This window comes from Gossypium arboreum, chromosome 11, assembly GCF_025698485.1.
Source record: "Gossypium arboreum isolate Shixiya-1 chromosome 11, ASM2569848v2, whole genome shotgun sequence".
Lineage (NCBI taxonomy): Eukaryota > Viridiplantae > Streptophyta > Magnoliopsida > Malvales > Malvaceae > Gossypium > Gossypium arboreum.
Genome location: NC_069080.1, coordinates 8,070,902 through 8,097,809, shown reverse-complemented (window position 1 = coordinate 8,097,809; position 26,908 = coordinate 8,070,902). Strand labels below are relative to the sequence as shown.

At 33.7% G+C, this 26,908-nt stretch overlaps 5 protein-coding genes across 17 annotated transcripts; 2 read left to right on the top strand and 3 right to left on the bottom strand.

Annotated features, from left to right (window-relative positions):
• Positions 1 to 560: 560 nt before the first annotated feature.
• LOC108472758 (probable methyltransferase PMT15) lies at positions 561 to 3,922 on the bottom strand. Its single transcript, XM_017774316.2, has 6 exons — positions 3,057 to 3,922; positions 1,955 to 2,165; positions 1,586 to 1,883; positions 1,119 to 1,514; positions 968 to 1,045; positions 561 to 885 (listed from the first exon to the last, which is right to left on the bottom strand). Exons 1-6 carry the CDS (start codon positions 3,732 to 3,734, stop codon positions 657 to 659), a joined length of 1,890 nt encoding a protein of 629 aa, XP_017629805.1. The 5' UTR covers positions 3,735 to 3,922; the 3' UTR covers positions 561 to 656.
• A 6,630-nt stretch (positions 3,923 to 10,552) lies between these two features.
• Positions 10,553 to 12,234, top strand: LOC108472494 (F-box protein PP2-A13). Its single transcript, XM_017774032.2, has 4 exons — positions 10,553 to 10,910; positions 11,004 to 11,367; positions 11,475 to 11,593; positions 11,671 to 12,234. Exons 2-4 carry the CDS (start codon positions 11,047 to 11,049, stop codon positions 12,092 to 12,094), a joined length of 864 nt encoding a protein of 287 aa, XP_017629521.1. The 5' UTR covers positions 10,553 to 10,910; positions 11,004 to 11,046; the 3' UTR covers positions 12,095 to 12,234.
• Positions 12,235 to 12,858: 624 nt separating this feature from the next.
• Positions 12,859 to 16,432, top strand: LOC108473558 (F-box protein At4g00755-like). 2 transcript variants are annotated; one of them, XM_017775202.2, is made up of 6 exons: positions 12,859 to 13,131; positions 13,700 to 13,884; positions 14,637 to 15,053; positions 15,160 to 15,377; positions 15,649 to 15,767; positions 15,974 to 16,432. In XM_017775202.2, exons 2-6 carry the CDS (start codon positions 13,758 to 13,760, stop codon positions 16,257 to 16,259), a joined length of 1,167 nt encoding a protein of 388 aa, XP_017630691.1. In that variant the 5' UTR covers positions 12,859 to 13,131; positions 13,700 to 13,757; the 3' UTR covers positions 16,260 to 16,432. The 2 variants fall into 2 exon arrangements, with proteins under 2 accessions (XP_017630691.1, XP_017630692.1); XM_017775203.2 differs by having other exon boundaries at positions 13,697 to 13,884.
• A 338-nt stretch (positions 16,433 to 16,770) lies between these two features.
• On the bottom strand, positions 16,771 to 19,938 carry LOC108473559 (peroxisomal membrane protein 11C). 10 transcript variants are annotated; one of them, XM_017775207.2, is made up of 8 exons: positions 19,460 to 19,938; positions 18,412 to 18,621; positions 18,086 to 18,160; positions 17,915 to 17,989; positions 17,749 to 17,829; positions 17,559 to 17,633; positions 17,295 to 17,468; positions 16,771 to 16,978 (listed from the first exon to the last, which is right to left on the bottom strand). In XM_017775207.2, exons 2-8 carry the CDS (start codon positions 18,604 to 18,606, stop codon positions 16,943 to 16,945), a joined length of 711 nt encoding a protein of 236 aa, XP_017630696.1. In that variant the 5' UTR covers positions 18,607 to 18,621; positions 19,460 to 19,938; the 3' UTR covers positions 16,771 to 16,942. The 10 variants fall into 10 exon arrangements, with proteins under 10 accessions (XP_017630696.1, XP_052877104.1, XP_017630702.1 ...); XM_053021144.1 differs by having other exon boundaries at positions 18,412 to 18,610; positions 19,435 to 19,747; XM_017775213.2 differs by having other exon boundaries at positions 18,412 to 18,610; positions 19,460 to 19,747.
• A 1,191-nt stretch (positions 19,939 to 21,129) lies between these two features.
• Positions 21,130 to 24,869, bottom strand: LOC108473907 (uncharacterized). Of its 3 annotated transcripts, XM_017775721.2 has the most exons (4): positions 24,599 to 24,864; positions 24,220 to 24,418; positions 23,873 to 23,975; positions 21,130 to 23,004 (listed from the first exon to the last, which is right to left on the bottom strand). In XM_017775721.2, exon 4 carries the CDS (start codon positions 22,964 to 22,966, stop codon positions 21,284 to 21,286), a length of 1,683 nt encoding a protein of 560 aa, XP_017631210.1. In that variant the 5' UTR covers positions 22,967 to 23,004; positions 23,873 to 23,975; positions 24,220 to 24,418; positions 24,599 to 24,864; the 3' UTR covers positions 21,130 to 21,283. The 3 variants fall into 3 exon arrangements, with proteins under 3 accessions (XP_017631210.1, XP_017631209.1, XP_017631212.1); XM_017775720.2 differs by having other exon boundaries at positions 24,220 to 24,869; XM_017775723.2 differs by lacking the exons at positions 23,873 to 23,975; positions 24,220 to 24,418; positions 24,599 to 24,864 and adding an exon at positions 23,397 to 23,766.
• Positions 24,870 to 26,908: the final 2,039 nt, after the last annotated feature.

Below are 26,908 nucleotides of genomic sequence, written 5' to 3'. Positions count from 1 at the left end.
TATTAGAGGACTAATTTTAGTACTAGACTAATAAAAACTCATCTCAATTTAGAACGACTAAAATATTTAATTTTAAAAACTCATTGATTAAATAAAAAATAATTAAGCTAACTAAAATAGAGCGAAAAGTATAACTTACCCATAAAATTATTTAATAAATATAATTTAATTGAGGGCATTGAAAAAATAATAATGGAGGGTTAATTTATACATCAAAATCTATAAAAGTTAATTTTCCAATAAAAAACCAAAATATATTTCACCCTAAGTAGAGGGCTTCGCTAGTACTTTTACCCAGAAAGATGATGCAAGTACAATTAGTTTTAATTCCAAATAATGCCACGTATATATTTATTTTAATATATATATTTTAAGATATTTTTATTATTTTATTACACTCTGAAAAGGTATTCAAGAAAATGAATTGTTGAGAGAAATATAAAAAAATTAAAATCTTTTATAATGTAAAAGCTTTCTTGTGAGAAAGGTCAGTAGTTTATAAATATTAATTATAAAATTTGGGAATCGAGTATTTTAAATTATTTTCAAAAAAAAAAAAATTAATGCATCAATAATATCTTCTTCTTTCTTTCAGAAAAAAAAAAGAAAAAAAAGAAAAACAAGAAACAAGAAAACAGAGCAAACATTATTAATCCTTATTGATTTTGTGATAACGGTGATGCAACCCAATACTGCTTGACAGCAAAGAGAATCTTGGTTCTTTCATGGGGTCCATCTTCATGGTCTACAATTCTTCCATCCCATTGCATACCATCCATCATGTTCTTCAACTTCATCAACACATCTACATCGTCTCTGATTATTACACTGCTCTCTGGTCGTAAAATCCTATCCATTTCCAAAACTATATCCTCCATTTCACATCTGCATTACAAACCATTTAGAACCATCAATGATCGAACAAAAAAAAAAAAGAACAGTCTTACATTTGGGTTTTTGTTCTTACCTGTCTTTGTAGAGGCTGAAAATGGCATCACCATGAATGAAATCATAAGTTCTAGGATAAGTAGACATTGCTTCACACCTATGAAGAGACAAACAAACACATGATAAATGGAACAAAAAGGAAGAACAAAAAAAGAGCGAAAGTAAGATACCAATTTTGATATGTTCCGATTAATCCACGTTCATATACGACACCAAGGGTGTTGATTTGATCAGCTTCGACAGGGACAATGTTCATCACCCAGACAGGGTCATCAACAAGAGCGGCTGCAAAGCCTCCTAAATAAGCATTCATGTCCAACAAGTTCCGGTACCGACCGGTCTCTGCCAATTGATGATCTATTGTCTTGTAATATTCTACTCTCTTCTTCCATAGCTCTGAATTTTCCACAAATACCGTCTCTGTAATTCGTAGTAAACTCCCACTACTGATCCTTGGTGGGATTGCATTCAACCTCTCAGGCCATTTCGCTAATTGCCCACCAGCAATTTCCTTTATATTCGATACGTGAGGCAATGGGGTTAAACAAGTCTCCAATTTCGTGTACCTGCTCCAATCATAATGTAAATATTTACATATTTGTCTTGGAGGAAAAAATGGATTGAAAAAAGATCTCACCATGCCATGTCAGGATTTTGAGTGTGGCAAATAGGAGGCCGCTTGAAATCCTTCCTGTTAGCTTTGCAATGGACATGATTAGTTGGTTTTTGCCAAACTGCAAGATCGTCTTTTTGTACTAGTTTTTTCCAGCATAGACTTTTAGCCACAGTTTCGATGCGGGTTTGCTCTGATTTCAGATCATCAGTCGTCCTATTCCAACCTTTCCAATGCTTTTGCCAGTTTATTGGTGGCCCCGACAGTATCCAATAACCCCCAGGACGAAGAACTCTATCAACTTCAATCAAGTAAAGCCCATCTGAACAACCAACATGAACCAAAACTATTAGGCTTTTCTTCGAAAATGAAAGACAAAGGGGGGTCTATTACCGTACAGGCCCCAAGGGATTAGGCAACGAGAGCAATGAGCCATGTCGAAAGCTCTTGAAGGGTAAGGAAGCCTAATAGAGGCCATGACTCCGATCATGGCCGGCACCCCACGTTCAAGTGCAAACTGAACCTGAGCTTCGTGGGTGTCTCTTGGTGCAAACGACATCGCTAGGATGTTCCTTGATAGAAGGTAAGCTCCCCAACTCGCAACCTGTATGTCAATAATTGGTTCAAACAAAAACCATAAATAATTATTTGAGTGGACGCTTTTTCTTGAGGGTGGTTTCAGAGTCAACCCAAATTATTATACTTACAAAAAAAGCTCTTATTCAATAGTATCACTTGATATTTAATACAAATTCAAAGCACTAACTGTTTAATACTAATTAATTTTAGGTTTTGGCCTAGTTGGGCGACAAGATCTTGTTGAACAAGTTTTTTTTTCCCTTTCTACACTGAAATCTTACCAGAAAATATTCTAAAAGATAAACGTATATATACATACAGATAAAAAGAGAAATTCTGACAATGAAGGAACACTCATCAACCTACATTTTAAACATGGAATCTCTCCTTATGACAAGTTTTTATTTTTATATTCCATTAAAACCCATTGCCCTATAAAAGTGCATGCCTGGTTTAGTTAATTTCTTGCTGGCAGTATCAAAAACCCAGATTTCTCTCCCAGTGAAATCATCCCACTAAGGAAACTTCAATCTGAATAATTATGATTTTTTATTTTCTGGTTTTTTTTTAACTTTTCTTAGTTCACACGGTAAAACTGGGAAAAAAAAACTATCCATATTAGGCAGTACAATAATTTCTTATGTAAACTTGGCAAAAGCTAATTAATTTTCATACTCTTTTTCTTATGTTTTGCAGTAAAAAAAGAATCAAATGAAAAATTTTAACGATAGAACCCCTCCAACCAATCACTTTTCTTTTTCAACAATTTCTAACCAACTTTCCATCTTCCTAAACTAGCAATAGCATCATTAGCCGGTTCAAAACTGAACCAGCTGTTCTTTTTTGATTGAAAACGTTAAACATGAACGTAAAAACTAGTATTAAAAAGGATATAAATATAAAATAAGGAACGTACCCCGCAACCGGTATCAATGGCAGTCCTTATTGAACCATCTCTTAGATTGATTAACTTGTCAATATCGTCGATGTAAGCATCAGCACCATGCGGGAACATGGTGCCACCTCCGGGGAATCTGAACCGGTCTCCTTCAACCTTAATCCAATTTTGATTCTTTTTTTCAACGGTCAATTCTTTGTGCGGCACGTTAGCAAACCATGCAAATTCTCTACCTTGGGGCCACCTGAAAGGGACCTTATAACCGTACGGAGCCGGGATCCTACACTTCAACAACTCGTCCTTTTCTGGGCAATGCCTCTCTCTGTATATAAGCATGTCCCTGTCAAACTTCAACGATCTCTGAACGTCCTCACATGGGGTGTATTCGGAGAAGGAATGGTCACACGGAGGGAATTGAGCGGCACGCGCCGTCTCGGATGGTGGGTCAGGAGGGAGGTGGTGAGGCAAGAAGTCGAGTTGGGTGGTCTTAAGGGAAGAGCAAGGGACTGAGGATAGGAAGGCCGCGGCGGCGGAGGAGGAGGAGAAGGTGGTGCCAACGGAGTGTTGCCAAATTCCGATAAGGTAAAAAGTAGTGCATAGAATAACTACGAGAGTGATATGGTAGAGGGTGAGATTTTTGGTATTGAATAATGTGATTTGAGAAAGTCTTCTTGGAATACAAGCCATTGCGGCCATTGACAAACTCAAACAAATCAAGCTACCAAAAAAAAAAAAAAAGCACTCAAAAAAGGACAGAGTAAAACATAAAATACAGAGAAACAAAGACACACACTTGTAATATATATAGATATATAGATAGGGAAACACGCTTGCTGTTGAAAGGGTTAAGAAAGAGGAGACATGAGCTTTAAACTCATAAGGAGAAAAAGAGGAAGAATTAATTAATACAATTAATATTGAAGTTTCCATTGTTCTGTTTTTTAATTGATACCTAAAATATTTTCATTTTTCTTATTTTTAAATATGAATAAAATAAAAGTATTTTTTAATTATGTGATATTATTTTATTTATTATTTTAATAATAATAAATTCATATATTATAAATGTATCAAATAAAATCTTATAATTAATAATATGATTTTTTAGTATAGTGTGTGTTTTATGATAAGATTATGAGATTTTTTTTTTGTCTAAAATTGTCTTTCCATTGTTATCCTTTATTTAATGTATTTCCTTTCATTGATTTGGTTGTCTTTTATTTGTTTTCCTTTAATTAATTTTTATTTATAACTATTCATTATTTTAAAAGCAGAAGAAATAATAAACTTTTCTTTTAAATGAATAAAGTTACAAATTATAATATTAAACTATAAAAGTTGGTTTGTATTATATATATTTGTTTACGGAGTAAAAATGTTTATACATGTAGTCTTGTTTTTGTAAGTGATTTTAAAGTTAGTTTTGTCGTTGTCCTCTCTAGTTTAGTGGATGCTAAATTCTTTTGTCGATTTATGTATGTTGCTTTGGATCATCCAAGGTTGATTCCTTTATTCGATTGAGTCGACTCGAATTGAGTAAAAAAAATTTCGAATTAGTCAAGTTGACGAATCATATTTTAGCAACCGAATTCAATTTAATTTTTTTTCGAATCGAGTTAAAAATTTTCAAGTCAAGTTGAGTTTAGTTAACGAATCCTATTATTTATACTCAATGTTATGTTTACATTAATCAATTATTTAACTAGTAGTATTATTTAACTACATCAACAATATAATGGTTTTGCCTTTTAACTTAATGAGTAAACATTTATCAAAACGACGTAGTTTTGCATTTTCTTTTTGGATTTCCGAATAATTTGAATTGTGTAATTTATATTTGAGTTAAACCGAGAAATTAAATTTTCTATTCGAGTTGATTCGAATAACTTGATTAACTCAAATAGCTCAAACTATTTAATTCAACATTTGAAATTTTTATCGAGTTTTTCGAATCGAATCAAATTTTGCTTATCCTAATATTAAGTGCTTACAATCACTTCAGATATGTTATGCTTGAGTTGTGATAGGGTCAATTATCAACATGTCATAATATTATATTGATATTAAGGCTAAAGCCTTTATTATATTGATGGAACTTGTTTTTCATCTTCTATGATGAATTTTTTTTCGATTTATATAATTTCATTCATTTAATGAATTAATAAATTTTAAAAATATATATAAAAATATTTTATGCCCTTGTGAAGTAGACTTTTTGGGAATTCAAATGACACATTAAACACACTATTTATAACAAAAAAAGAGGTAATATAATTAATGTTTTAACTTGAAAATGAACAAAATTAAAATTATTTTTAAAGTTACAAAAAGGAATGAAAAAGCGCGTGAGTAAATGAGGAAGAGGTAGTCGACTCGACGGAAGGCATAGCAACAGCATAAATGTCGTCACAATCCCAAAAAGTTCATCCAAAGTTCTGAATATTCGACATGCTTTGCTTCCCTACTCTTCTACTAATCATTAACTAATTTTTTTTACCCCAAAAAATAAATGATTAACTAATCTTCAATACTATTAGAACAGCCAAATGGTGAACCTATTCTATTAGTTTGATCGGATGAATTTAATGGATTAAAAATTATTAAAATTTTATAAAAAAAATTATAAAAATAATTCAATTGTCAATTCAACTTATTTTTTACTCCATTCAATTAATCTGTATCGATTCATTAATTAATCGATCTAATATTATTTTCTGAATTGATACCCTCAATTAATTTTTAATCCAGTTTAATCTAAGCAGTAGTATTAATATTTGCTTCCTTTTAGGTGGGGAAGCTTCATTCAAGCTATGGTGGTTTTTTCTCAGTCAAAATATATTGTTAGTTTTTGTACTTATCACTAAAATTTTAAATATTTTTCTCAACATTTATTAGCTTGGAATTTTAATTAGACTATCCTCATATGATGTGACATATGATTGAAACACAAAAAAACATATTAATTTGATAATTTTTTCAAAAATAACAACAACGATAATTATTAGACTAGAATTTTTAAATTGAAAAAGTAAAAAGATTAAAATTTTGAACTTTTGTTGATTCAGTTAGTGGCGTCATTAATCTCTATTTGAATGGGATTTTATTTCTTTTTGTTGTATTATTTTTTAGAGAATTGCAATAACAGGACAAAGCCTAAATAACCAATGCAACTCGAACCCAAGCTGCATCTGGGGCAAAGAACACCTTTGACCATTAAGACATCACATGGGATTCTTGTAATCTTCTTTTTTATAATATGAAATTATGATGTTGAAAACACAGTATAATTAGATGAAGGTGTAATTACTAGGAGAGTAAGTACATGATAATAATTACATTGTAATTGCATATGTCATGTTTGGTAGTTTAAAACTATACTTACACAATTATATATTTTAAATTAAAAATATTAATTACTATAAAAATATTAATTTTATAGTTTAAAAATATTAATTGTTATAAAAATTATCAGTACAATTAATTTTTTTAAACAAGTAACAAATATTAAAATCAACTCATCATATGCAATATTTTAATCCAATAAAATAATCGGTAATAAGGTCACTAATAAAATTAATTAAAAAATAAAATTTAGAGTTTTTACAATGATATATTATTTCATAAATATATATATATATATAACTTTTATAAAGGGGTTTTATAAAGTTATAATAAAATTTATAAGACTTTTATAAAGATTTATAATATAATCATAACTTATTTATTTTTAGGCCATATATTTACGAGTCTTGATACTCATTAATAGAGTCGGCCAAGCATATATTTTTGGGGTTAGAATCAGCCAAAATATTAAGGCACTAAAATTTCTTGTAACATTAATTTGGATAGTTAGCATGTCTCTGCTACTATGCTTTTATGATTTTTAACTAAGGGAATAAATTAAAATAAAGTATGATCTAACTTCGATAATTTTAGTATAATTTATTATTTATTTATAATACAATTTTTATTATAATTTTATAAAATACATGTAATTATAGTTATAATCTAATTTTTATAATTTATATAATATAACTTCTAATAAATAATATTTTAATTTTTATAATTTGTTCATGTATATTTGTCCATATTCAACTGTGTTTACGTTTCTAATATAAATTTTATAACTTGTATGAAAAATAATTAGATTTGTCTGTAATTATCCAAATTCTCAACCTTCAAGAATTAGAACATATCAATCATGAGAGTTACCCAAATACATCATACCTGTGTAATTACAAGCAATTACACCCATATCTAATACTAAGTGACTTTCCAAATGACTAATTTTTGCTTCTATTGTTGAAATGTTCAAGTAGTCTTTAGACATTAAGAAGAAAGATTGTGAAACCCAAAATCACTATTGTTTGAATGATTTTTATGTACAAATTAAAAACTCTAAATTGAATTTTATTTTTACAATGTAAAAATATTTTATATTTAAAAAATAGTAATAACTTAAAAGTAGTATATAAAAACAATTTCAAAAATAATATATAAATTTTATTTATTATTTTTATTTGTTTATTTATGACATGGTGAAAATTTTATGTAATAAATTTTAAATTATTTATAATAATTAAATATAGTTTTGGTTGAAATGATAAAGTTAAATTATTAAAAATCATAATATTTTGTGATCGAATACTGTTATGTGCAAAAATTTCTAGATTTTATATAAAAAGATAAAATTGCTCTCGAAATAATATATGTTACTTTGTAAAATAATAATTTTTTGTTAATTTTATAAATGAGTTGAGACTCGACTTGTGGGTGACACTTAATCAAAATTTTAAATATAAATAAATAAATTATTTATTTATTTAATCGAAACTTGATATACATTATATACATTCGTGAAACATGAAATATGTTGATTAGATTGATAAACTATCAATAATAATAAAAAGTTTGTGAAAAATACAAAATTGTGTTAGTTTCATACTAGATCAAAAACCAAAACTGGAAAATGTAAAGGATTATTTTAGGACCTAATAAATTGATGTATAGGTTTGGGCATAATAAGTCTGTGTATGATATCTTCCCAATGTTCATTCGTCAAGCCAAGTTCTAATAAAATTTTAAGTCTATTTGGTAGGTTCGAGTTCGGTCTGAAAAAGAGACTTAATACTTTGTTCAAACTCGACTCAAATAAAAATGTTAAAATTAAATCTAATCCGTACACCGTATTAAAATTTTTATATAAAAAATAAAAAACATAATATATTAACAACAATAAAATATTAAAATAAATATTTTTCAATAAATTAAAAATAAATTTAAAAAATTATACTTAAATAACACTAAAATATTTGTAATAGTAAAAAGATATCTTTAAAATAGTAGAAAAATTAACAATAAAACAAGAATTATACAATATCCAAATAATAACAATATAATAATAAAATAACAACAAAACTGTAGGAAAACAACAACAAAGCAACAAAATTTTTTCTAATTCAAACTAAACTAAAAACCTTTACTTGAACTCATTCTTAAACTTATATTTTTATCTAAAGTCTCACTTTTTCGACTGCACAGCCCGGCCCTTCTAATTCAAAGGATATGCGATGATATGCCTTTTTACGGGTTGTTGTAGCTTGATGAATTGCGACCTAAATGTTATTGGCAACCCTTGAAGTGTCTAGTTCTCCCCTTGTTTTTGGCCAGGGTTCTTGAATAAAAGCTTGAATATCCTTTGTTACAGTCTACAAAAAAACTTGGAGAACAGGAGGATATCTATAGCTTTCAACAGGAGAAAAAGACAAAATCTCTCTTTGAGTTGTCTGTCACTTTGTGCCGCAATATTAAACAAGGATTGTTGGTTATTGTAGTATACAATGCTGAACACATCACTCATGCTTTTAGCTTTCATTCTTAGGTCAGCGTTTTCAATTGCTAGCTTTATATAGAATTTGGTTTTGTGCTGGGATTAATTACTTAGACTGCAAGGAAGGGGCTTCAAGACAAAAATGGTAGCTTCCAAGAAAAGCCAATTAGTTACTGCTATGATTTGCCATTCTATTTACATTGGACTTGAAATGAAGGTTTTGGTGTTTCCGGCTTTCGGAAATTTAACAGCTAGCGAGAAGCTTCAGCAGACTGTAGAAATTACGAAAGAAATGAAGATGAAACATGAAAAGATGGATCATACTCCGGGAGTCTTATATCCTTTGCCACCGGAAAACGGAGTTTTTGCAGGCAGGGAGAGTTGCCACTTGTCACCCTTTTTTTTTTTTCTTCTCTCGAACAGAAATTAGATGAAACATGATGGATTTATTAAATATTAAGTCGCACAGCAGACAAATTCAATTGATAATGTAATAAAATGATCTATGTCATCAGTTGAAACGTGGTGGAGGTAAGGGAAGCCGCGTGTCTCTGCTCCATACGTATTTCTTCTGACTCAGTTCCACGCCGGAAGCGGGTGGACTGTTGCTAATAGTTAAGTCATCCAAAGTAGTTATTAACAAGGTAATACAACCGTAAAATAATATTTAATATAAAATAATTAAAAATTAAATTAAATGTGATAATATATATAATTATATTAATTTTTTAAAATTTAAAATTTAAAATTTTAATCTTTCAAATTAACAAGTAAATAATTTTCTTTTTTAAAAAAACAAGAAATTAAAAAGTTATGTTATTGCATCGTTTGTTTAATTTAAAAGCAGTGGCATAGAGAAAAATGAGGGCGTGGAACAAAGAAAACCCTTTAATAATGATGAAAGCTGAAAAAAACTGTTGGATTGACGGATACAATTACTTACTTGTAAAATCTAAAATTAATTTTATAAAATAAAATTCGAGAAAAGTCTAATCATAAAAGTTTGCTGAAATCAGTTGGCGGAGACAGGTTGGGGTAGAGAGAGAGTCGCAGGATATGTTATTTTGGTAGTCGTAGAACAATTTTAATGAAATACGTATGCAATCATTTAAAAAAGCTTCGCTCATCACCATTATTAAATAAATTCTATTAAACAAATATAATCTAGGCTGGCCTGGCATAAAAATGGAATTATACCCACTTCACTGGTGAGACTTTAAACTCTCCAAACCCCCCTCAAACATTTGCTTATCCCTAAAAATTATACTTGTTGCTATATTTGTTATTATCAATCCGCTAATCGGTTATTCGATTAAATCTCAATTCATAATTTATATGATTTGTATCCTGAATTTACGTATAAAATGTTTGTCCTTTTATTAACTCACACGATATAGATTCATATCACTATGCAAGCCAACACAAACACAAACAAAAACACATAAACACATATTTATCATAAAATTGATTACATATTGAACTTATCCAGGGCGTGACATCCAAAAACAGTATAACCTGTGTTTGCAAAAGGTAAAATGGTAAGAATAATTTTAGAACTGAATTCGTGACACACGCGGCAAACTGTAGCGCGTTGGAACTGAGATCCTAAGAACTACCTAACCTAACCTAGGACAAGAACGGCGAGGAAAGCAACTCCACCCCCACCCTTTTAAATAGTGAAGTGGATAAGATCTCTCTCAGCCAGCTCAGACAAACTGAAGCTGATTCATGAAACCTCCTGTCTTAACTTCTCAACTCACCCCCAAGAAGATTTTATTTTCTCAACGCATACTTTTCCCCGTTTCCTTTTTCTTACAAACTGTAATACTGATGTGTGTACACAGATTTTATACATCGTCACCTTTATTTGCTGACGACGCTTGTTTCTCCGTGTAAACTATACTTTGTACGCATATTCAGATTTCAGGGGTTATTTTGCAGTTGTTTTTGTCAGATTTCAAATGACAAATTCTGTTCTATATTTCTCTGCGCATCTCTATTTTTTCCCACTGGTATTTGGTTTCACTTGACGTCAACTGCAGGTTCTATATATTCATTGTTTGATTAGACTCCTCTGTTCAGATTTATTATTATTATTATTTTGGAATCATTTCTGTGTCTTTGGGAAAACCCAGATTCCGAATCAAAATCTGGGTTTTGGGGGTTAAAAGGTACATAATGGGTGCCAGCATATCTGGAGCTATGGTGGATAGAGATGAAGCCGGTTCTCCATTGAAGCCGAGACTTGGTGACATACCAGAGAGCTGCGCGGCCTTGGTTCTGGCCCTGTTAGACCCACCTGAGATTTGCAAATTGGCTCGAGTGAACCGATCTTTTCATGATGCTTCGTCGGCTGATTTTATATGGGAATCGAAACTGCCATCCAATTATACATTCATCGTGGAGAAAGTGCTAAGAGATACAACTTTATTAAACCTGCAGAAGAAACAACTTTACGCTGGGCTATGCAGGCCTAATCCCTTTGATGCTGGCAGAAAGGTAAATATTATTTCACACTTGTTCTTTTACTTTCCCTGCCTCTCTCTCTCTTTCCCTCCATTTTCTTTTTACATAATGTTGGGTTTTGACTTGTATTCTTTTGGCAGGAGATATGGCTAGATAAGAATACAGGTGGGGTTTGTTTATCAATATCTTCCAAAGCCTTAACCATCACAGGGATCGATGACAGGAGATATTGGACTCACATTTCCACCGAGGAATCAAGGTGTATTTGTGTTTATCATTCGATCTTGGGGTCTTGGAAATAATTGAATTTGATTGATTTGGTATGCATTAATGCAGATATCCTACGGTAGCATACCTACAGCAAATTTGGTGGTTCCAAGTGGATGGAGAGGTCGAGTTTGGATTCCCAGTGGGGACATATAGCTTATTCTTCAGGCTCCAGCTGGGGAAATCTTCAAAGAGACTGGGTCGGCGTGTTTGTAACTCGAAGCACATCCATGGCTGGGAAATAAAGCCCGTACGATTCCAGCTAACGACTTCAGAGGGGCAAAGTGTCGAATCCCGGTGTTATTTAGACAATCCTGGAAATTGGGTACTTTACAGAGTGGGAGATTTTGTCGTACAAAATCCTAATGCGTTCACAAATATCAAATTTTCATTGACCCAGATCGATTGTACTCACACCAAAGGAGGCCTTTGTGTGGATGCTGCTTTAATTTACCCCACTACTGTAGCTAAAGAGATTAGTTCATGTTCGTGAGATTTGACAACTTTAAAGCTGTAAATATCGAATTGTAGATGTAGTAATTTCATCTTTCTGTTCATAAAGTGTAAATCTTGCTTTTTTTATTAGATGCTTTTAAGTAAAAACAAAGGTTATTTATTAAAGTAAAAACACAAGCGAATTTATCCCTTTAATTTATTTATTCACACAGTAAATCGATTTTATATATCTTTCAAGTAAAATCCAACATTTTTATGTTAATCAAATTGTATTCATTTACTCTTAAATATATGTGCGTTTCATGAGATTACATTTAAATTTAGAGGTTAAAAGATTATACAATTAAAAAACACACACATTTATTTAGAAAGTGGATAAAGGAATAAGTAATCTCTTAATTTATCAATTTTTGATCCCTAAAATTTGTCCAATTTTGATAAAATTTTTAATTTAAATTTCGTTCATAACGTGTCACTTTAAAATTGTACTACATCATTATTTAAAATTTATAATTTTTATATAAAATTTAAAAACAACAAAAGAATATTATAAATTATAAATTTTAAAAATATTTTAAAATAATTTCAAGTGATGTCATAGTTCAACTTTAAAGTGCTATGTTATGTTACTTTAACAATATCTAAATTTAATGATTGAATTGAAATAAATTGTCAAATTTTAAAATTAATTTGAATAAAAATAGAATTAAAGTGAGAAGAATTTACAAATTCAAGTGAATTTATTCCTTTAGAAAAACATAGGACAGAAAATGATGTAATTTTTTAAACATTATTTAGAAATAAGAGATGAAAAAGAACTAAAAATATTAGGGGAGAAGGCTTTGGGAATTTGCCGCTTGAACTGATGATAACGGGTCGGGTCTAAAATATTTTGTCGAAATTTCGGCCCGAATCGGCCATGTACCTGCCATTTATGCGCCATCGCTCTGTTCCAATTATCTCCAACAACGACAACACTTTCTCTCTCTCTTTTTCCCCTCACTTTGTATCGCTAGGGTTTCCGCTGCTTGGGAGATTCTCGATTTAATGTTTTTCTTTTCTCGACAAAAAAAAGTGAGGATCTTTGCTTTGCTTTTCACATATTTTCCTTCAAAAACTCTCCTTCCTTTCTCTTTTCCCCCAAATTTTTTTGTTTTATTTTCTGAATCCATTGAATTTGGTTGGATTCTGGTGCATTCTTATTTAAAATCCTTAAAGTTGCCAATTTTCATGCGGTTTTTAAGTTTTATTTCTCGAGATTCGAATTAAACTCAATTGATTGGATTGTTGGTACTAATTATGATACTGATTAGAATTAGCTGTTATGACTAGGTTTTATTTATCAGTGAATTGTAAACCATTGTACTTCTATGGTCTCGAAGGAAAATTTGATCGAACCCTTGCAAGATCTCGTTGGTTTTATGGGAATTATAGTACTCAATTGCATTGATGTGTGTGTGTATTTTTCAAATATTTGGTCTGATTTAATCACACCGTATTTACTATTTTCTTTTAACAACATAGTTTGATTAGATGAAAAGATAGTGGTGTAAACAGGGTATTAAGTGAATGAATAAAGCCTGAAGATTTTATTTTACTTAATATCTGAGCTAACATTTTGTTTATTGCTGTTGTAAAGCAGGGGTTGAAGCTCAGTGATGCATAGCTGCTTGATACCTTTGTAGCAATTTAAAAGGAAAATGAAAAATGGTCTCGATTTCTTGAATTTACTCAATTGTGATGTATCACTAAAGATTCTTAAGAATTTAGAGGATCCATCTGATTTTGTTCGTTTCAGTGCTGTCTCACGCTCCTGGCGACAATTTGGTGAGCTAGAATTCTCTTTCTCTATATAAAATCTAGCTTATGAGATGAAGACTGTATTCATCTTACTTTATCAAGTTGGGAAAGTTCTATTGGAGCATAGCATCAATAAGTGGATGGTATTCTCAATGCAATTTTGTTGTTGGGATTTCAGTTTAGTTTAGTTTCGTTATTTTTCATTTGGTCTTTTGTCTTCCGTGCCTTGTATGTTTATCTATTTAAGAAATTTGGATGTTTGAAGCAAAATAGTTTTCAATAAAAACAATAGGCTATAATCCTCTCAATTCAATGCAGATATTTGAAATGCTCAAATTCTTCTTTTCAGATGCTGCCTTTGATGCAAATTTTCCTTTCGTTCCAGAAAGTTTTGATTGATTAACTAGCTGATTGTTTTTTGCTAAGTCTTCCTCTTTCCTCATTTGTGCATTTTTATTTTCACCACTACTGATCTTAATAAGCTGCTTTATTTGCAATCTAGTCTTCAATTCTTCTGGTGTGGTTTGGTGTGCAATTCTCTTTTACGTGAAAGTTTGCTGAACTCCTAAGAACTTACTTCATAATCTGCTAACTTCACTAAAGAAAAGAGAGTAATCTACCTTTGGAAATAAAGGAGACAATCATGCCATTTGATCTTTATGGCAGTGTCAAAATTTATGTGTTCATGATGATATCAATCTTGTCACTCTGGTCTTTGGCTGTTTTGCATGACCAGTTTACAGTCATTGCTGACTTTATGAGTTTTCAATGGTTTGTAGTGATTGAAAATGGTCTACTCAAGCATCTGTGCCAGAGAATGTTTCCTCAATTATCTAGAGTTGATCATGTCAACGAGCTATGTGGCACTGCAAAAGGGCATGCTGAAGCTGGATCTAGCAATTTTATGGAATGGGAAGCTTTGAAGAGGGAGCATAGAGTTTATGCCTTTTTTGCTCGAGGTTGTTTGTCGTTTGCTCTCAGGGAGTGCATCTATGAAGCAATTATCGCTTCTAGCACTGATAATGATCCAGAGGAAGGCATACCTAATACTTTGGAACCAAGAGATAGGGTGGGACGGAGAGCTTCATACTGGTCGAGTAAAGGACAAAGTAACCCTGCAGTGCCTGAGACGTTGACATATAGATTGTGTGCTGATTTATGTGTTATTACTGAAATCAATATAAGGCCTTTCCAAGGTAATAATTGTTTCAATTTTCTGCTAACTTGGTTCCATCTTTCGTCTATCTGGTTTTATATTAACTTGAAAATTTTCTGATAAGATGCATATTCTTTCAAATCCAGCTTACTTCCAGATTGGTAAACCCATATACTCAGCTAACTCTGTGAGATTTCGCATGGGTCATGTCAAGTCCTGCATGGACAATATCGTGAAAGAATCATGCCAGGATTGTGGTAACGACAAGTCCTGCATGGACAATATTGTGAAAGAATCATGCCAGGATTGTGGTAACGAAAAGTTTGCATGGACTTACACCTCACAAGAGTTTCCTATGGCTCAGGTAGGTTCAAGTAGCTGGGTTTTATGGCATATATCTTTTTTATTGGCTTTCTCTGGTTGTTACTACAAGAAATATTAGATTTGGTTATTCTGCAAGCATCCATTGCCAATCCCGAAGATGATTGGCTATATATAGTACTAATACAATACTAAAGTATCTCTTAGTAGTATCATTTCTGCTTTGCTTGTGAAGTTAATACTATCTTATTCTTGTAGTTTTGTAATAATTCAAAAAGGAGCACTGCTGACAGTGGATTTTTTTACGTAAGCAGGAAAATTGTTTGCAGAATTTCAGGCTTCCGGAACCTGTTCTTTGTATTGGTGGAATATTACAGATTGAGCTGTTGGGTAGGGTCCAGAGACAGGAAATGGATAGCTTATACTATATATGGTACCGTCAAATGCACCCTCTGTTAACCTAGTTTGATACTAACATTGGTGCAACGGGGTAATGAGTAGAGATTTTTTTGATAAGATTATCTTAGGGTCCCATAAATTTCAATTATATAATGTTCGTCTCTGGGTTTCTTTAGTATATTTTTGGCCATTTTGCTATGTCCTGGTTTTGATGCAATCTGTTGGGTGGCATCATTGCAGTGTGTCTCATGTTCAAGTTGTGGGGCGGCCATTATCTCCTGCATTTGGTATTCAGACATTTGAACACTCTGAAAAATTTGTGCTGGAGGCACTGAGTTATGAACAACCAACTTCACCTGCACAGTCCAGCTCTGCACCCAGTTTGCAGATGCGTGTGAGAGACTTGGAGCAGATTTTGAATTTACTGCGGGGAAATGTTGTCAACGTAGTGGAATATGGATATGAATGGGAACTAGAGGATGAAGAATCAGATGAGGAGGACGAGGATGAGGAAGACCGAGAATAAAACTAGTGCTGTTTTTCTTTCCCCGTTGAACTTTAGTTACAGGTCACATGGAAGTTAAAATTTCCTGTAACACTAGGATTATGCCCTTTGGAGTGTTACCTGAACTTTGTTCAGGATTTAGTTATTCTGATGTGATATGCTAGTGTTAATCAATATATAAAAGCTTTATCTAAGTGTTGTTAGCGGCGAGGCTTCCACATGTGCCCAATGTATCCACATATAACCCCGATGACACATCAATACCGTGCCATTTCTGGCCGGAAAACTAAAACAGTAAATAATGCTAAAAAAACAAGGCTATGCTAAGGAATGGGTGAGAAGACCTTGTATTTATATATACTGCTGGTTGGTTCCTTTTATCATATTGGGATAATTTACCTAGATGGCCAAATCCCCAACTCTGCCGTAGGTAAAATGTGCCTCACAATTTTTTCTGTGGGTTTCCACTAAATTGGGCAATTGTTAACCCAAACTAATCAAAATGGTCATGCAAACATAGTGGACAACGTAATTAAAACAACCTAAAATCAAATATATATTAGTATTATTAGAATCAGGTCAGGTCGCCACGGGTTTACAAATTCTTCAAAGCTTACACTAATATGAACTTAAAGCACAAGTTCAATAAAATTATTTAAACGATAGAGATACCCAAGCTTGTTGGGCAAAACAGGCTTCCAACTTCAAGGTGTCTTAGACTTGGGCGGTGACGGAAGTAACTGCAACACACAGAATATCGTTAGCCTCCCAAACCAAAAAATCGAACCAAAATTTTCAATGTCCTTTCTCGCTACACAAACAATAGATGTAATACCAATTTGCTTATGTCTCAGCGCCGTTCATTAACACCGATTAAAGTTGCCAATAATTTATCATCACTTAAATGTAGAGTCGGTTTGATGATTTGAGTTTTGGATATAAAATGCCCTACCTCATAACTTGAGCTATTTCCCAAAGGTATTCACTTCTAACATCCAACCGACCAGAGAAAAATAAAGATGTCCACTATAAAACTAAAAAGATGGAACCGAATACCTGATAACAGGAGATGAGAGATGAAACAAATCCAAAGGCTCCCGTTACTCGAGGGGTGACTTTCTTTGGTGCCAATTGAAGAAGCCCAACTGCTACTACTATATCCATTCCGGCTTTAACAAGGGCCAAAGTCCTCTCATTTGATTTTTGGAGCTTCGCACGATACTCCTCATTCTGTGTTTATATAAAGCACAATAAAGTTGGAAACTACAGAAGAAGACTGATTTATAAGGACACTTTAGAAGAAACACATATCAAGCATACCTTGTACTTATCACTATCCTTAAATCTCTTTTCCAACTTTTTCATTGATGCAGATAGCCTTCCAAGCTCCCCAAGCTGACAAAAAGATGGTAATGTGTTTTGAAAAAGGGGATAGAGCTAAGGAACATCTTAAATATTAATAATAACAAAATTAAGCAGAGACTCCTCAAATTAGTGAAGAGCAACAAACCTCAACCAATGTGGTACATATTGATGATCCCATCCAACAGAAAAGGGATATTCGTCCAATCAACTCAGCACGTTCTTTGTTCTGTAAATGCCTTTCTTCCAGTTAAAATTTGTAAATCAAGACAAGCAAAATTCAATATCATACCAAAATGAAGTGTATTACATACCTTATAGATGCCTGTTCTGCCAAGCCACACAATTTGATCGAGAAATAAGAAAGTTGACAACAGTGCATTCTTTGACTGAAACAAGCATTAAATTAACCCACGAAGGGATCATTAAGTTAACTAAGTCGAAAGGGTAGAGAAAATTTACAGGAAATTGGAAGTTTATCACACCTTTCCTAGCAGAACAAGTGGAAGGGGAGTTCCTTGAGGAACTGGGCTAATAAGACCATGCAAATCGTTCACAAACTGCAAATTCACGGTGTACCAAGAATCAGATGCCTTTTGTAGTACCAAGAATCAAAGTTTAGTTCAATTAACTCATTACTTTCTAGAAACCAAAAGGAAAATATACATCTGTATTCCAAGTATTAAATACTAACTCAGAGTGCTGTACATTCAATGGTAGAACAAAAAAGAATTATCTATTAAGTGAAGAAAGCTCATCCTTTTTCAAATAAACCAACTAGTTACTTTTAGTATTTGACATTGTGAGATACCTTAAAAAGACGGAAAACTTTCCGTGCCAAGCTGGTTGATTTGTCAACATTTTGTGCTGTGCCAGGCTGCCCATCACTTAGGAATTTCGAGCCATATTGTATAGCCCTGCATATCTTATCCCTTGCTTCAGCCTTATTCAAATACAAAACTACAAGAGCAAGTTCTGCTCTAGTTGCATCCAGTGTACTCATCATTTATCTGCACGACACCTGAAAAAGCTGTGATAATTACACTCTCATACAAACTTAAAGGTCAAATGCGAAAGCACGAATATGATCATAAGATACAAGCAGAGAGTATGTTGTCCCTTAAACAACCAAGCTCTACCTAATGGCATGAACATGCTATAAGAAATTAGCAATCCCTAGATAGTATGAAAGTTCTAATGAACAGCTTAAACCGAATAACCATAATCCCGCATTCAAATTTCGTTGGACTCAACCACTTAATTCTCGAATATATGCAGTACTAAGCATTAAACTCTTTTCACACGGTTACTATTGTCTCAAATCTATTTGGCTTCTGAAAGTACACAGATGGAAGCTTTTAGCTTGAGCAAAAAACATGCAAAATCAGAATTAGCTGAGCCTAATACCTAAAAATTTAGCTTAGTTTTTAGGATTATATCCATATAATAGACAAGATACTCAGAATTAAATCTTCAATTCCCCAATTTCCTGTCGACCAAGAAGACCCTATCACCGTGACAAAAAAAAAAGGGGGGTATAAATTCAAAAATGAATCAAATCGTCAAAACCCAAATCACCCAAATTCGTAAACACAAAAACAATCATATGGAAGAACATAAACTAAACTTTAAAGCAAGAAGTACCCAGGGAAAAAAAACATTTAAAAAAAGTATAACCACAGCCATAACAACAACATCAACATACAGTCAAGAGATTTTTCTTCGTACAGCTAAAAACCAATATGAACCAATTTAAAAGCACTAGGGATTTGGTAAATTGAGGAAGAACTACATACAAGGAGGAGAAAAGAGAGAAAGAGAATGGGAATAGTACCGAAGAAAGTGCCCGATGATCTTACCTCGAAATCCACAAACTTTTCTCCTTTTTTAATTAAAAATTCGTTTTTTTTAAGGCAAGCAAGCAGATTAGGGTCTCTGGGTGTCACGCCCTCTCCAGCGTCAGCTCAATGTGTCGTTTTTCGATTCTCTAATCTTCTGATAAAGGCTTGTTTGGTCCAATCTTTTCGAAAGAGGAAAAAAAATAAGCCTTAAAACGACAGGAACTTCTGGCTTCCAACAATGAGTTTTAAACCGTTGGATTAAGATGTTTGGGCGGACCCACTAGCATAATCGGTGATGGTGTGAACAGAGAGTAACAAATTGTATATAATAGATAGATGAACGAGGTTTTCGTAAAGCAGTTGCTTACTACTTACTTACACGCATTCCAATTGTTCTTTTTTTTACATTGGCAGCAGCTACGGCTGCTACTGTTCCATATCAAATTTGCCTATGTTTATGGCTTATCCACGTTCTGGATCATTGAAGTTGTTGACTTTGTTCAAAGAGTCCAAAGGTTTGTTTGGAGCAATAAATATAAATTTATTTGTTTATTTTTACTTTCTTGGTTTAGTTAAGGGTGATTTGTGGAAAATTTTGGAGATGGGTTTTTGCATTTGTTTGGGAAAGAAGTAAAAAAGGGAAATTTGTAATTTCAGTCCTAATTTATAAGGGTACAAGAGGGAGTATGTTTTTTTGGTGTTTTCTTAAAGTGTCATGTGTCCCATTTAAATGAAGAATATACTAAGTAAATTTTTTATTCATTGCTAGATAAAATTGAAAAAAGATGAAAATAAATGAATATTTTGAAAAATATATAAATTTGAAGTAACGAACATTTTTTTGTATTTTCTCTCCACTTATGAAATTATTTATTTTATGTATTAAGATAAAAATGACTCTTATTCAATTTTTTTTAATACCAAGTTTCATTTTTACTCAAGGAAGCATAGGTTGGAAATATAGTGGTGATGATAGCAGAACTAGTACAAAAAGAAAAATATACATGATAAAAAGAATGAATAAATGGGGTGGTTGTCATCTGCCACTAGTTGAAGATGGGTTTTGCATTTGCCGGCATAGCATGTTAAAAGAGTTTCATTTGAGGGCTTTGATCGATTCTGACAGATACAAACACCCAAAGTGGTGGGGTTTACAACTTTTTGGTGCTTTAACTGCTCTTATTACCATGGGTTTACCAACTTTTTTGGCTCCAACTTGTCATGTTATTCTTCCCATCTTCAATGTCTCAGCATCTAGATTTGGTTTTTAGCCGTAAATGTTAGGTACAGAGTCATAGGAACACTGATTTCCTAGTGAATTCCCCCATAGCCCCAACCACGTTTCTTTCAGCTTCAATCCCTGTACTAACCAAGGATGGAAACTTTATTTTGCTCATGAAAAAAGTAAAAAAGTAAATGTCTGTCTCAAAAATAAATGAAGAAACTTAGATGGAATCAAATCCAAAAAGCTTTACCTTGAGTTAGAAGCAAGAGTAGGGGAGTCTTGTCTGAAAACAACATATGCGAGCATATGCCAATGTCTGATTGAAACCATTCCATCAAAGGTCCTTCCTAATCATAAGCTCTCCATAACAACAAAGCAAGCAGAATCTAAAACTACCAGACAACATAAAAGAAGTTTATGATCTATGTCTGCAAAGATCCAAAACACGAGGGAAATCTTACAGTTATGATAAATATAAAAACATTGATAGCACATAACTAGTTTGTTTTAATACAGGCAATGAAACATAATACAAGGAGGTAGGAAAGAAGATGAAACAAGAAAATGGGAAATTTTCATTATACAAAACGGGAGTGTTTCTTCCAATTTCTTCCCCCCTACTTCCGGCTAAACAAACATCTAAGTTTTCCCCTTTCCAACCTCTCAAGTAGCTTCTTGGCACCAGGGGTTTCCATCTCGAAAAGCTTCTTGAGATACCCAATGGCTCCATATGAGATCATAAGCTTTTTGCATTTCTTACTTGATGAGAGAGATGCCAGGCAAGACACTGCATACTTTTTTGCGGTGTTTTGGGGACTTGGATCAAGCAACTGGACCAGATTTGGCACACTTTTATCGTCCTTTTTCACTTCCCTGCAATTCTGGGACACAGTTACCAAGCTTGAAAGGGCTTGAGCAGCTACCTCTCTAGCATTGTTTGATTTAGCCTCAAGCATCCTAATAAGAAGAGGAATGCAGCCAGCTTCGCCCACCAGCTTTTTTGTTTCATTTGTTCTGCAAACTTGACAGATGGTTGATGCAGCAGCTTGTTGTGCACCCAATGATCCAGATTTGAGCACATGAACTAATCGAGGGAGGAAGCCAAGTGATACAAGAACTTCCATCGATACCGAGCCAACCAAGTTCCTCAAAGCTCGAACTGCTGATTCTTGGGGTAAAGGACCATCAAGGTATACCAATAGGCTTCGAATTCCACCTTCTGAAACAACAGACCTTCTCAGATTCTCATTGCTGGCAGTGAGATTCTGCAAGCATTCTGCAGCATACTCTTTTGAACCCAACAAAATTCCACAATCAAGGAGATTGATCATCACTTTTATGATTCCTTCCTCTGCTAGCACTTGTCGAACCTCGGGAACAGCTGATATGTTTTTTAATGTACTAGCAGCTGCAGCCTGTGACACCGAGCCCCCAGTCCGGCAGATTTCAATTAGTGGTCGAACCCCGCCATGCCCTACAATTGCTCTGGCTGTTTCTGTGGTCATCGATAACCTCTGCAGTGAAATTATTGCCTTCTCTTTACCAACTGTGCTGCCAGATTCAACAAGCCTTATGAGAGGAGGCAAAACACCTTCCGAAACAAGCCAGCTCTCACAATTCCCAGATTCTGCAAGTGAGCAGATTACAGTCACAGTCTTTTCCCGGATACGATGAGAAGTTGCTGTTAACAACTCGACTAAAGCAGCGATGTTACTCCGTCCCATAACAGACAACACACCCTTTTCATCCTCCTTCATAATCTCAACAAGGCTGTCAACAGCTTTGTGCTTTGCTTCCAAGTGCCCAATCTGAAGACGTGCAAGCAATTCCTTTAGATGGCCGTGTGTTGCAGTCTCCGATTCCGATGACGAACCAACTAAAGATACAGGCAAAGTAGCTTCACCAAGTACACCAGTCTTGATCAAAAGTTCACAATCCCTTAAATTCAGATCCAGTTTCCCAGACAACGCATCGAGATCACTCTGCATCTTAAGCTTCCCCTCATACTTCTCCTTCAGACATAAATCTGCCAATTCAATGGCTTCCTTCAATGTCTTTGACACAGCCTGCAGTTGCTCCTTACAAAGAGCATTTTTCGAAAAGAAAGGATGGCTCGACAAGTCCGATAACCGTGACGGGACCTGCTCCAATTTGAAAATTATAATCTTCCACCTACCGGGGAACCCCTTCACCTTCCTTGCCTTATCAAGTGCCATGGGAACAAGTTCTTGAGCATGCCATAACCACTCCTCAGCCGACTTACCATCAGCCAAAACCCCATTTCCAGTACCTTCTCCCATGATTCAGATATGGATTTTGATCCAAATGATCATTAGAGCTGTATCAAATGAAGTTGATAGAAAACCCAAAGCTTTAGCAATGAGCTAGATGAGGAAAAGGGATAATTTAATACGAAAGAAATGATATTTTTGATAGATAACAGAAAGGCAGTGGAGTAGTTGCAATCATCAAGCATTTAAATCATAAATTAACCAAATACAAATAAACAAAAACAAAAGGTCCAGCACCAAAGAGTTTCGGGAATCTTGTGTAACCACACACACAAAGCTTGTTTACTGAAAAAAAAAAACCAAGACCCGACAAGCAAAATTGAAGTACCTAAAGATGCCTACACGAGTCCTTTGCTTTATCAAGTGATCATTAAATGCCAACTAAAAATTTTATGATCTTTAAAATAACATGTAATCATATGGAAATGAAATAAGTTACCTTTTAACTACTAAATATCTGCAAACTAATCAAGAAGCCGTCAATGAATAATTCTAGAAAGTACCCAGAATACCCTTTTTGCCATAGCCATGGACTGTAATTTGAGGGTAGATTTGTAAGTGGGTGAAGAAATAATTGAAAAAAAAGAAGAAAAAAAATTAGCTTTTAACTAAGGAAATCCTTGTTCCAGGTATTGGTAGAGAAATTTGATGTCTTGACTTGTGATCTAAAAGACAAAGGTCATGAATTTTCCAAGCAATGAAAGCCAAAAATTTGGATCGTAAGCTGCATTACTAATTATAAACCCATAAATAGTGTTAGCTGGAGAAGAGACTTCCCTTCGAAGAGAAGATAGGTCATAACCATAGGAGTCACTATCCAAAGCTGTGTATTTAAATTCTCCAAGGTGGAGCAACCCCACTAACAATATAATTTATTCTAAGAAAATTCAAAGCAATAAATTCTAAAAGAAATACCTCAAAATTGCTTTGACTTTCCTTGTAATTCACAAGCACACTCTAGTCTCCACCATTTACAGCCACCAATTATTCTCCAATGGTCAATACCCTCTGCTCGAGGCTAAGAGCCGAAGAAAAAAGAACAGTAAACATACATTCAAGTCCAATCAAAACGATCAATTTCAGAGATATGAGAACTAGGATGAAACGAAGCAAATATATATATATATATATATATGAGAGAGAGAGAGAGAAAAGAGAAAAGAGAAAAGAACAAAAGTAAAAACCATTTTTTTTCCCTTTTATGAGGGAAGGGATCAAAGAGAGTAAGCTAAAACAACTTCAATGACCATTATTGGACCAACCTTTACGACTCAGTGACTCCAAAGCTTGTTCCTTTTTTTCCACCAAGCAACCCAACTGTAGCTTAAGCTTCAAACTTTTCTTTCACTTTCTCTCTCAATTCCCCGACCCAGAAAAAATACGCTTCTAAGAATCAGCAACACACCATGGCTTCCAAACAAGGAAATAAGAAAACTCTTTCCTTTACTCCAAATGTGAAACCTGCAACGCACAATCAGATTTCTTTAAAAGAATAAAAAAAACCCAGAACCCATTTTTTGTTCCCTGATGGAAGATCTTAAACTTTGAAGACAAACCAAATTCAAAACCTATTTAAGCATTCGAGGTTTAGGAAACGACCCCAATCAAATTCAAAAATCAAAAATTCAAAAATCAAATTACCTTCAACTTTCTCTCTCTTTCTGCCTGTCTGCCTCTCTTTATAAATAATATATAATAGAAGGCACTGTGTCAGAGTGCTTCAGACTCTGGTTCTTCTCTCTGTAGAAAAAAAAGCAAGTGTTTCCTTTTTTAACTATTGCCTGTAGCAACTGGGCCATCGATTTTCCAAAGACTACTAAAGAACGAATATATAGTCTCTATTCATTTCAGACAGGAGCGTTTAAATGTCGAGCAAGTTTGAAGATCGTACGGTTATGATTCCTGTTTAGGACAGAATCTACCGTTGGTATTGGTTACAATTTTTACAAATTGTTTTCCATTTACGTTGAGTATTCGTTGTTCCACGTGTGCTGTTGGTATTGGTTTTGGATTTGTGGGGATAGGTCTGAAGATGTCCAAATCTTCAACCATAAAATACACCCAAAACACAACAAAGGTCAAACTCAAAATCTATCTGTATAGCATATTCAACATATAAAACAAATAATTTATGCATGCAGATTGGAGAGGTAGGATGCTTAAAACTAAAAAAAGTTTCAGTGGTGATGGTAAGACCAAAAAAAAGAAAAGATTACTTACATTATACCGCAGCCTTTTCGAGCTGAGACGTGACAAGTAAAAAAAGCAAGGTTTATAGCTAGAGGGAGGATTAGCGTCGGCGTCGCCATGATGGGACGCTGTCGTTTGTCGGCTATATCTCAACTATTTGGCCTTTTGGCATTTTGTACACCAACCTCCACAAACACCAAAGAGAAAGATACACTGTATACTTCCCTTCCTGTTCAGATTTGCCAAATATAGGTAAAGGACTGTTTAGGTAAATATATTAGCTTTGCCGACAAGTAATTCGCCTAATGGCTAAAAAAATTATATCAAGAATATATATTATCAAAAAAATCTTGGATTAAACTGCAAAGATCCCTGAACAAAATTACAGTCTTTTTTATTATAACACTCGTCAATTTAAACTCTTTATTAACGGTAATCTTGAACGTTAAAATGTTGTAGCATGTTTGTAGAGGAAACAGATTAGCTTGTAAGCTACATAAAATAGAGACCACAATTACGTATGGTTTTGAATTGAAACTGAAAGCATACCAACCATATATATAGATGGTGAACCGACCAGATCTCATGAACCAGTTGTAGAAAGCGATGCTCTTTCGCTTCTATATAACCAGGCCTGAATATCTTACAACTTGGCCCCCATGATTTTTATTTTTTTTTCACGAACAAAATTAGTCCTAAATTTCCAACATTGGAAATGAATCTTGATAGTTGTTTGAATCATCCATTGCTTGGTATTGGGTTAACCTTCTCCCTTGTCGTCACAAAAAACAAAACCAACTTTGATGCCTACTAGTGTGAGATCTGAGTGGACCTCTTTAGTTCCCCAAGAGGAGTAACATGTTGGGTTCGATGTACATTTGATGTGCTAACAACCATCAGATCCTTGCCTCTTAGACATCATTTAACTTGTTTATGTTGTTTTGTTCTATGTCCATTGTCAGCTTCAAATCGTTCCTTCTTTGCTAGCATACTGTAGCCCAGAGCCTGATTATAGAAGGCGTGCGGTTGTTAATATGTAAAGTTTTGCACTCATGCCAAGTTTTTGTATCATGCAAGTTGCTAGTGATGATTCATTGTACATCATGAATTTAATAGAACCCACACCAAATGGGGACCACTCATCTGCTTCCACTCTTAGGTACCTACACCAAGTAATCAAAACCAGATTATTTAAGTCCTCAAAGCCCCACCTTCAAATTTGCTGGATAACTCCAACAAGAAGTTAAATATCATCCTTAAGAACATTATGAACCATATGATTGGGTTTTGCCTTTTGACAGGTAATGTGCCATTTCACCACAGGCTTATCTCAGCTTAACCTGTTTGGGCCTAATTATGCCAAACTGAAACCGGTCTCTTTGACCAAATCTAGATTTCCACCATACAATGCAAAGGGTTCAAAGAACTTATCATTTCTGTGTAAGCTTTTAATGTTTCTTTTTCTTTTTTAAAGAAGATTAGTTTATATATTCTTACTATAAAGTAAATCACGTGCTATATAATGTAATAAAGATAAACCAAGTACATCTTCATGCATATGCCCCTAATTGTGGGTGGACCGACTAAACGTCGGAGGAACTACCATAGAAGAAGAAACCTTGAACCATGATATTGATCCCATCAAAAATCATTTGATCTGCAAATAATTGGTCATTAAACTCATTTCCCCATATCTGACTCAGCTGAGTGGAAACCCGATCCATTCATTGCTACAATCTAAAACGCTGGAGCTTTCCCAAT

Coding starts and splice junctions, on each gene's coding strand:
- LOC108472494 (XM_017774032.2), top strand. CDS start 11,047: ATGGGTGCCAGCATATCTGGAGCTATGGTGGATAGAGATGAAGCCGGT. Junction 11,368..11,474: donor CCTTTGATGCTGGCAGAAAG/GTAAATATTATT, acceptor TTCTTTTGGCAG/GAGATATGGCTAGATAAGAA. Junction 11,594..11,670: donor ATTTCCACCGAGGAATCAAG/GTGTATTTGTGT, acceptor GCATTAATGCAG/ATATCCTACGGTAGCATACC.
- LOC108473559 (XM_017775207.2), bottom strand. CDS start 18,606: ATGATGAGTACACTGGATGCAACTAGAGCAGAACTTGCTCTTGTAGTT. Junction 17,990..18,085: donor CACTTGTTCTGCTAGGAAAG/GTGTGATAAACT, acceptor TGCTTGTTTCAG/TCAAAGAATGCACTGTTGTC. Junction 16,979..17,294: donor CTCTCATCTCCTGTTATCAG/GTATTCGGTTCC, acceptor TGTGTGTTGCAG/TTACTTCCGTCACCGCCCAA.
- LOC108473907 (XM_017775720.2), bottom strand. CDS start 22,966: ATGGGAGAAGGTACTGGAAATGGGGTTTTGGCTGATGGTAAGTCGGCT.
- LOC108472758 (XM_017774316.2), bottom strand. CDS start 3,734: ATGGCCGCAATGGCTTGTATTCCAAGAAGACTTTCTCAAATCACATTA. Junction 2,166..3,056: donor CCATTGATACCGGTTGCGGG/GTACGTTCCTTA, acceptor ATTGACATACAG/GTTGCGAGTTGGGGAGCTTA. Junction 1,884..1,954: donor AATCCCTTGGGGCCTGTACG/GTAATAGACCCC, acceptor TTGGTTGTTCAG/ATGGGCTTTACTTGATTGAA.
- LOC108473558 (XM_017775202.2), top strand. CDS start 13,758: ATGAAAAATGGTCTCGATTTCTTGAATTTACTCAATTGTGATGTATCA. Junction 13,885..14,636: donor ACGCTCCTGGCGACAATTTG/GTGAGCTAGAAT, acceptor AATGGTTTGTAG/TGATTGAAAATGGTCTACTC. Junction 15,768..15,973: donor GATAGCTTATACTATATATG/GTACCGTCAAAT, acceptor GCATCATTGCAG/TGTGTCTCATGTTCAAGTTG.